General features: G+C 40.5%; 1 protein-coding gene across 1 annotated transcript in view; it reads left to right on the top strand.

Moving 5' to 3' along the window:
* The window catches only part of LOC125486431 (kinetochore protein NDC80 homolog), a 12,139-nt gene extending 2,109 nt beyond the window's left edge, over positions 1 to 10,030 (top strand). The window contains exons 2-4 of the mRNA XM_048613872.1: positions 522 to 694; positions 7,758 to 7,860; positions 9,917 to 10,030. Coding sequence (XP_048469829.1) covers positions 522 to 694; positions 7,758 to 7,860; positions 9,917 to 10,030 — 390 coding nt within the window. The remainder of the gene's footprint in view (positions 1 to 521; positions 695 to 7,757; positions 7,861 to 9,916) is intronic.
* The last annotated feature ends 290 nt before the right edge of the window (positions 10,031 to 10,320 follow it).

Genomic DNA, 10,320 nt, shown 5'->3' with positions numbered 1-10,320 from the left:
AAGGGTCGAGGCCTGAAACGTCAGCCTTCCTGCTCCTGTGATGCTGCTTGGCCTGCTGTGTTCATCCAGCTCTACACCTTATTATCTAAGTGCAATTATGTTGAGTTTCAAAGAGAACCACTTTTTTGAAGGCTCCCAATGATTCTCTCAATGTTGAAGTCATCAATGTAAAATTCATCCTGGAGTATAATTTGTCAGGTCAGAATGTCAGGTGAGTAATTGCTGTTGGTGTAACGATACAGCTTTTTGAATGCTTTCTGCAAATTGGTAGAAAATGGGTTGGTGTGTAACTTCTCATAATTGTCTGTAGCTGTGATGAAGGACCAAGTAAAAGCTGGAATTTTTTTTGCAAGGATGTGGCAACTTGTGCATGTAAATCTCTGTTGTCCATTCACTCCAATTCCATATGTATTCAATAGGTACTGTTTGGTTCATAGAATTCTTACTATTGTACTTAAAATTTGAATCAAGTGTGTGATTTTTTAAAAAATAATCTATTTTACTTTCTTTGTTTATTCAAGTTCCTCGGGGAATATGGTTATCCACAACCTGTTTCAACAAAGAGTCTGCAATCGCCCAGTTCCAAGGAGTTTTTGAAGATCTTTGCCTTTATATATAACCTGATTGATCAATCTTACCAGATGCCCGATTCAAAGTTTGAGGAAGAGATTCCTAGAATCTTCAAATCTCTTGGGTAAGACTGGAAACATTGAAGTTATTCTGTTTTCAGATCTACAATGTATATGTCAGGTTGGCTGCAATATTATCTTCAGAGTGAGACGACCCCACTGAGAGCATGAACGTGTGGTCCAGGTTGACTATACAGTGGTGCTTCATTGCTGCCTTGAATGCCAGTGGTGTCATCCTTAAAATGAAATTTTGAATCATTTTGACTGACCTGAGTCATTTTGACTGACCCAAGTCATTGCAAGAGTGCTATAGATGTCTCTGGGAAATTTTTTTCAGAAAAAAAAGTGTTCTGAGCAACACTAAGTCACAGGATCACAAAAGCATTCAAACTGGCAGTTTGTATAATTGGTTTTGTGTAATTTTGATCCACATAAATTGCCTATTCTTCAATCATGCAACAACCAATGTCTCAACTTCAGTGTGAGGTGTCACAACAAGTTGGGAATGATGAGATGCATATTCCAGATGAAAATTTGGATAAATCCATCATTCATTAAACAGTTTTGTAAAGCTCATGACAAATGTATGTTTTCACATCACTTACTTATTAATCTTAACCACCTGTACAGAGTACAGTTCATTAGCTTTCTGACCAAAGTTCACACAATAAGGAGCAGTGGAGAGAGCTTCTCTGAAACGTGTTCATGCCAAATTTATGGCAAAATGAAATCATAGCAACCCAAAAGCAAAGTATTGTAGATGTTGGAAATCTAAAATAGAAATAATGAATGCTGGAACTATTAGCAGGTCAGGCAGCATTTGTGAAAAGAAAAGCAATTAACATTTTAGGTTTGTATTCCAAAATAAGGTCACAGACCTGAACCATTGAAATACAAAACCTTTGCTCTTAAAAAGGTATCCTTCAGAATTGAAGAGAAAAGACCATGATTTTAATCAATTCTGCGTGCATCAGTTTATTTTAGAAAATTGTGATGGTCTTCAAAAGGGAAAGAAGGACAGAATAACAATATTGACCAAGGACACTTGGATCCTTCAGGGAGATGTTGGCAGTCTACATTCAGTCTTACTAAGAGCAGAATAGAAAAGGATGCTAGATTTTGGTGAGAGTTTATAGGCTTTCCGTGATTTAAGTAGTGGGATACAGAAATATTTTGCACAAGGTTGTAATAGAAGACATTAATTTTTAATGTGGAAACAGTTAGAATCCCAAAGACATAAATTCCTTATGTTCTGAAACCATACATTCTGTACCAATTAGAGAACAAAGCCATCTTATATATGACAAGCCTGCATTAGAACAAAGAACAGTACAGCCCAGGAACAGGCCCTTCAACATACCAAGACTGCACTGACATATACCTTTCTAAACTAAAAGCCTTTTGCCTCTAAGCTGTCTGTATCCTTCTGTTCTCTGCCTATTCATATAGCTGTCAAGATGCCTCTTAAATGCTGCTACTGTATCCACCACCTCCCCTGGCAGTGCAATCCAGGCACATACCACCCTCTCCAAAGTAACAAAACTAACCTACTTCTCAAAGTTTTAAACCTACCCCTTTTACCTTAAACCTATATCCCCAAGTAACTGTCATTTTTACTCTGGGGAAAATGACTGGCTATCCATTCCATATGTCTCTCAATTTTGTGAACATTTTTCAGGTCACCTTTCATCCTTTGACGTGCAAGTGAAACCAAGTTTGTCCAATCTCTCCTCATAGCTAATAGCTTCCAAACTGGGCAACATCCTGATAAACTGTTTCCGTGCACTCCCTAAAGCCTCCACATCTTTCTTGTAGTGTAGTGACCAGACCTCTACGCAATATTCCTAATGTAGCCTTACTAAAGTTTTATACAGCTGCATCATGACTTGCCAATTTTTATACTCTGTGCCCCAACTGACACAGGCAAGTGTGCCATATTCTTAATACTTGAAAGTATTAAGGAAAAATTGTCCCCTGATGCTGAAAGGATCTATCCCAGAATATTGAGGGAGGCAAGAAAACAAATTGCTGGAGCATTGACAGATGTCTTTGTATCCTGTTTGGCCACAGGTGAGGTGTCAGAGGACTGGAGAATAGCCACTGTTATCCCTTTGTTTAAGAAGGGTAACAGGGATAATCCTGGAAATTACAGGCTTGAGAGTCTCACATTGGTGGTAGGGAAATCATTGGAAAAGATTCTCAGGGAGAAGATCTATATGCATTTAGAAGCAAATGGACTTTTTAGCAAGAGGCAGCATGGTTTTGTGTGGGGGAGGTTGTGCCTCACTAACTTGATCAAGTATTTTGAGAAGGTGATGAAGATTATTGAGGGAAAAGCGGTTGGACTTCACTAAAACCTTTGACAAGGTCCTTCATGGTAGACTGGCACAAAAGTGAAGTCACATGGTATCAGGGTGAGCTGGCAAGATGGATACAGAACTGGCTTAGTCATAGGAGATAGAGGGTAATGGTGGAAGGATGCTTTTCGGAATAGAGGGTTGTGACTAATGGTGTTCCACAGGGATCAGTGCTGGGACCGCTATATAAATGATTTGGACAAAAACATATTTGGTCTAATTAGTAAGTTTGCGGATGATACAAAGATTGATGGAGTTGCGGATAGTGAGGAGGATTGTCAGAGGATACAGCGGGATATAGATCATGTGGAGACATGGGTAAAAATATGGCAGATGGAGTTTAATGTGACACCATTAGTTACCCTCTATCTCCTATGACTAAGCCAGTTCTGTACCCATCTTACCAGCTCACCACAGATTCCATGTGACTTCATCTTTTGTATCAGCCTGCCATGAGAGACTTTGTCAAAGGCCTTGCAAAATCCATATTGACAACATCTACTGTGAGACACCAACCTTCCTCACACAAAGCCATGCTGTCTTTCGTGAATAAGTCTTATCTTTTTCCAAATGGAAGCAAATCTCAAACCTAAGAATCTTTTCTAATAATTTCCCTACATAAGTTTCATTGGCCTGTAATTTCCTGGATTACGTTGCCCTTCTTAAAAGGAACAACAATGTCTATTCTGCTGTCCTCTGGGACCTCTTCTGTGACTAACGACAATTCAACGACTTCGTACAAGGCCCTAGCGATTTCATCAGCTGCCTTCCTCAGCATTCTGCAATAGATCCCATCAGGTCCTGGGAATTTGTCTATCCTTAATGCTTTTCAAAATGTTCAATACTACCTCCTGTTTTATATTAACATGCCGTAGAATATCAATATACCCCTCCTGAAACTCACCATTCACCATGTCTTCCTTTGAATACTGATGCAAAGTATTAGTTAAGGACCTCACCCACTTGCAACTCCATGCATAAATTACAAACTATGTTCTTGAGTGGACCTACCCTTTCTCTAGCTACACATTTACTCCTCATATGTTTAAAATGCCTTTAGATTTTCCTTCTGTTTGCCAAAGACATTTCATGGCTCCTTTTAGCTCTCCTAATTTCTTTTTGAATTCTATCCTGCTGTCTTTGTATTCTTCAAGAGTTCTGACAGTCTTCAGTTTCCTAAACATTACGTATGCCTCCTCTTTCTTTTTGACTAAGCTCTCAATTTCCCTTGTCATCCAAGGTTCCCGAATCTAGCCATCTAATCCTTCATTTTCACAGGAGCATGTTGTTCCTGATCTCTAACAAACTGGCCTTTAAAAGATTGCCATATGCCAGGTGTGGATTTACTCTTAAAAAGCCACCCCCAGTCTGCATTGCACAGGTCATGCATAATATTATGGTAGTTACCTTCCCCTAATCTGATACTTTCACCTGAGGACTACTTTTTCCATAAGTAATGTAAATTTTACAAAATTACAGTTACTGATCCCAAAATGCTCCCCCTTTGAAACTTTGATCACCAGGCCGTGCTCATTTCCCTAGTTGAACTATTTACTAGTTCAGAAATTTCAAAACAGAACATTCGGGACACACCTAACAAATTTCCCCCATGCAAGCCCTTGGGTCTAAAGGAGTCCCAGTCAATATAGAGAAAGTTAAAATCACCTGCCACCACAACCTTTTTTTTCCATTTTTCCATAATTTGTTCACATATCTATTCCTGTCTCACCCGCTCGCTGTTGGGAAGCTTTGTAGTGCAATCTCAAAGTGATGCACCCTTCCTATTCCTGAGCTCTACCCATATGGCCTCGCTGGATAAGCCGTCTAATGTGACCTACCTCACTACAGCTGTAATATTCTCATCAGTAACGCAACCCCCTCACTGCTTTTACATCCCTGTCTCACCTAAAACATCTAAATCCAAGAACTGCCCAGTCTAGTCCCTCTCTCAACCAAGTGTCTGTAATAGCTACAATTTCATAGTTCTATGTATTAATCCACGTGCTAAGTTCATCTGCCTTAGCTGTCATATTATTAAAACAAATACACCTCTGAACACAACAGGCCTGGCATTCTATAATCTCTCCTTGTATGTTCTTCCCTCTTACCCTTACTGGCCTTAGCCTCTGACTCCTTGGTCATTTTACATGCTGACCTACTACTCTGGCTCCTACAGCTCCTGCCACACCAGTTCAAACCTATGCCACGAACAAACCTCCCTGCCAGGATATTGGTGACCCCCCCTTCTCTCCCCCACCCAGTTTAGGTGTAACCCATCCTTCTTGTACAAGTCCCACCTGCTCCAGAAGACATCCCAATGATCCACATACCTGAAGCCCTCCTTCCTATACCAGCTTCTTAGCCATGTATTTAAATGTACAATTTTCCTAATCCTAGCCACATTGCACATGGCCCAGAAGGTAATTGAGATTGCAACCATAGAGGTCATGCTTTTCAACCTCATACCTAACTTCCTGAACACTCTCTTTGCAGGACCTCATCTCTCTTTCTGTCTATGTCATTAGAACCAATATGGACCACAGCCTTTGGCTGCTCACCCTCTTCTTTCAGAATATCCTATGCCTGCTCAGACATCCTTGGCTTTGGCACCAAAGAATCATAGAATCCCTACTGGCAATTTGGCCCATCAGGTTCACACTGCCCCTGACAAGAGCATCCCTTCCAGGCCCATCCCCCTATGTTATCCAGGTAACCATGCTTAATCCACCTAGCCTGCACATCCCTGGACACCAAGGGCAATTTTTAGCATGGCCATTCACCTAACCTGCACATCTTTGGACTGTGGGAGGAAACTGGAGCACCCAAAGGAAAATCATACAGACATGGGGAGAATGTGCAAACTCGACTTAAATGGTCGCCCAAGGATGGAATCGAACCAGGTCCCTGACGCTGAGAGCTAGCCACTGAGCCACCATGCTGCCCCGTGCAAAACACTATCATGGAGTCTTGCTTATGGCTATAGAAACATCTTTGCCCCTAACTACAGGGTTCTCTATCACCACTGTTCACCTACACTCTATCCTCCCTGCTGTACAACAGAGCCAGTCGTGTTGCCACTGACCTGGCTGCTGCTTTCCTTTGAGATGACATCTTTCCCAGTAGCATCTAAAATTCAATTAGTCTTTATCTCACAGTAAGGAAGCATTTAAGTAACAAGCATATAATTAAATCCAGGTATGAAAGAAAAGGGCAAGTCACGAACCAAGATTTTAAATATAGTAGGAGATATGTATGAATTTGCACAATTAATGGGGAACATTAACAATAAAACAGTAGAATACCAGTGGGAGGAGTTCAGAAAATGCCCATTCTGCTAAAAGGAAAGAGCTGTACTCATTTCATAAAAAACACTGAGACAGACAATATGAGTCTAATAGGAAGAACTCATATGAAGACTAACACTGGAGATTCTACAGGATGAATCAGAGGTCTGCATCAGTCGAAAACAGCTATTTAAATATTCTAATCCATTTTTCAGCACTTGGCCCATAACCTTCTATGCCTTGGTATCACAAGCGCACATCCAAATACTAATGTTGAGGGTTTCTGCCTCTCCCACCCCTCCAGGCAGTAAGTTTCATATTCCCACCACCTAAGTGAAGAAATGTTTTACTCTCACCACCTCGAAACCTTACATCTATGCCTTGGTCATTGATCCTTCAACCAAGGGCAAAAAGAAAGATATGACAAACAGCAAAAAAAAAATGGTAGGGGGGACTTGATTATCCAGACAAATGAATAAAGGCTTGCAAGACACGAAGAACCAGTGACAGGTGAAGTCCTTCAGGCAAATTAAAGCTAGGAAGGAGATTAGGAAGCTGGACCTTAGAAGTTGTAATCTTGTAAGATCTTTGAGCCATTTGCTAATGAATACAAAAGTAGGAGGGTATATGTACAAGGAGTAGGATATTCATTAAGGTCATTATTAATCTGATAGTCACCTCAAATCCACATTCCCACCTACCCCTTATAACCTTTCACCCTCTTGAGGGCCAAGAATCTGCCTTTAAAATATTCAAACACTCTGCTTCCACCACTTTTTCAGGAAGAGTGTTCCAGAGGTTCACAACTCAAAAAAAAATTCACCTGTCTCGGTTTAAAGTGGACAACTCTTTTTGAATAGTTATCCTTAGTTCTAGGGCTGTACCCTGTTGAGACCAATCGGGATCTTTTATGTTTCAATCAAGTTGCCTCTTATTCTTCATAACTCAAGTAGGTACAAGGCTAATATGTCCAAATTATTAGATGAATGCATAGCTGGAGTGGTGGTGTAGGACGTATTCTGGAGACATTGTGGGAACAGTTCTGTGAATGAGGACTTATCCAGGGTGGATGGGTTGTGATTCAAAACCAGCACCTATATCTTGGGAGAGCAGACTGGTAAAAGTACCGTAAAGATGTTAGCACAGTGTGGAGGGAGAAAAAAAAATAGGCCAATTAAGATACTCTGGGAGCATTACCACTTGCAAGATTGCCTCCAGGTCATATACCGTCCTCACTTAGAAATATATTGCTAATCCCTCACTCTTGGTATGCCAGAATTTTGAAACTCCTCCCTAAAAGTAGTGAGTGTACCTACATGCCAAAGGACGCAACAATTCACAGAGGCAATTCACTACCATCAAGCAGAGCAGCAATGATTTGATGTTTCACATGCTTACTCGAGTTAATGTAAATTTGGTAAGACAATGTTACATGGTTGGGTACAATGGTGTCAAAAGAAGTGAATTTCTTTCTTTGTTGACTTAAGGTATCCTTTTCCATTGTCAAAAAGTTCAATGTATACAGTAGGAGCTCCACACACTTGGCCACTGATTCTTGGTGCATTGGTTTGGCTGATGGATAATGTTAAGGTAAGATTCCCTAATCCTCATAAACAAAAATTTGGAATTGCATACGGTAAGTCCTCACAGTACATACAATAAGTTGTTGTGTTCCTGAAAATTGTGACTTTTAAAATGGACCAACTTTAAACAAATTGGAGGTTCCCATAGGCATCAACATTAAAGTCTGAGTTAGGTTCCTTGGGATGTTTCTCACACAGCAAACAAAAGAAACATGTTCAAATAGGGTACCAAACATGAGCTGCACTGTACATTCCTGGCTACAATAACTTGCAACATAAAATACTTCAATAAATGTACGGTGAAAGAAACAATACCTTGGAGGAGGGTTCAACGATCAGGGGTATAGAATTAAAGTTTAGAGAAGATGAGGGGAAAAACTTCTCACCCAGAGGGTGATGGGAATCTGGAACTCGCCTGGAGGAATGGTAGAGGCAGAAACCCTCCTAACACTATTTAGATGTGCTCTTACTTCCAAGGCATGGAAAGCTACAGGTCAAGTGGTGAAAAAAATGGGATTACAAGAGTTAGGTGATGGTTTTTGATCAGTGCAGGCTCTGAACCATGGCGCTTTCTCGGTGTTGTAAGCCTCAATGAATCTAATGACAAATACAGTAAGAATTCCTTCCGTCCGGCATTGTGGGTCAACTCCAGTGGTTCAAGAAGCATCTCAAGGGCAACTAGGGAACTGCAATAAATATTGGCCAGCCAGTGACAACATCACCCCCACCCTGCCCCCAAAACTAGGTTCCACAGTGATTTTTAAAAGAAAATACTGTACTTGACAAAATATAATCAACAGTATACTTTCAGATTGACCCACTATCTAGTGGCAAAAATTGATTGGTGCAGCATCAGCTGGAATCTATGTACCAACTAACTCTTGCCAATAGATGGAGTCCAAGACTGGTGCATTCTGGCTGCTCTGCTCCTGGAGAAGAACTGTCAGGAAGAGAGGGTGGGAGGCAAGTTTTTGTGGGAGACAAGATTAGAGCAACAAGGCCCAGCAATGACATGGAATGGGGTGTGGTAGATGCAGGTCAAGGCCGGGAGCTAAGGCAGGAAGAAAGGCTGAGAGTCATGAGAGAAGGGGAAAGGGGGACTAAGGGGCAAGATCAGAAACAATGTGGGCATGACTATCTGAGAAGATGGCACAGAATGGGTTGCCTTAAGAGGAATGGTGATGTGAAACTGGCAACAGTAAACAGTTGTACTGATGCTACTTTATCAACAATGTTAAAACTGAATAACATTCAGTGAATCACCTTTTATCTATGTTATTTTGAGAGATTAAGGGTAAAATTCCCTGCCACGCCCATGTATTTTGAACTGACTGCCTTCCTTATTGGGCTTGACAGGTACTGATTGTGAATAATTTCCTGAATGAGCTTCAGAAGTCTGACTTATCTCTGCCCTTTACAATATTGCTATCCCAAATTAGCAAAGATTCTTGATTGTCAACAGACTAATTTTTGAACTGACAAATTTGGCCTTCCCTGTCTTTTCCCATCTGCTGTCCTGTTGAATACTCAATGTGGGATAATGATCGCTTGATTATTTGTCAGCTGTAACCACACATTCTGAACTGGAACCTCAAGGATATCCTCCCTCTCCAAGAGTATACCTCAGGCAATAATTCTGAGCATGATACCCTTGAGAACCTTTTTCTTTAAAAGAAAATTAGTTCCTGCTACCCTATCAACAACACTTTTGTATTTGTTCTTTCCCATGCAGGCTTCACCTTTGATTTTGATAGTTGATTCTTCACCTTCCAAGTTATTTTCCAGTGTTGAAATATCTCTTACTTTGACCCCAACTTAAGCAATCCACCCTGTTAGACCTGATCACATCACATCTATTTTTGAGCCGTTAGAAGGATACTGTCAGTGAAGTGTTAGCAATTGTGTTTTTGCATGCAGGAGTACCTTTATCGACTGTGCAACATTTGATAGCAGTTCTAAATGCTTCACAAAAGATGCTGATTAGATTTGGAAGTGTAGTCTCTGGTCAATAATGCTCATATAAACATGACTTGAATAATTGTTCCTTTTTACTTTGCCCACAGCTGATTAACTCTATTGATCCGGATAAGATCCTGTTTGGTGCTGATAAGGACTGGGATGTAGTAGAGAATGTGACTGATGATGGTGTTCATAATAATAGGGTACGTAATTGCTAATTATCCTCATGATATGTCCAATTCATCAGCTGGCTTTTGCCATTGAGATGGTACTCAAATACATTATCAACTTTTAGCAATTTTGTAATTTTTTTTTAAGCACTACATTATTGGGAACAGAAAGTGTTGATATATAAATAGGGAAGAGCAAATGTTTAGTTAAATACAAACGTGACAAATGCTGTCATGAGTTTTGCAGCTTCAGCATTCATTATCTTCGCAAAAACGGCATTTATCTCTTGGCAACAAGGTGCAGGGCTGGATGAACACAGCAGGCCAAGCAGCATCAT

Source organism: Rhincodon typus, chromosome 29 (assembly GCF_021869965.1).
Source record: "Rhincodon typus isolate 14 chromosome 29, sRhiTyp1.1, whole genome shotgun sequence".
Taxonomy (NCBI): Eukaryota; Metazoa; Chordata; class Chondrichthyes; order Orectolobiformes; family Rhincodontidae; genus Rhincodon; species Rhincodon typus.
This window is presented reverse-complemented; position numbering and strand designations above follow the sequence as displayed.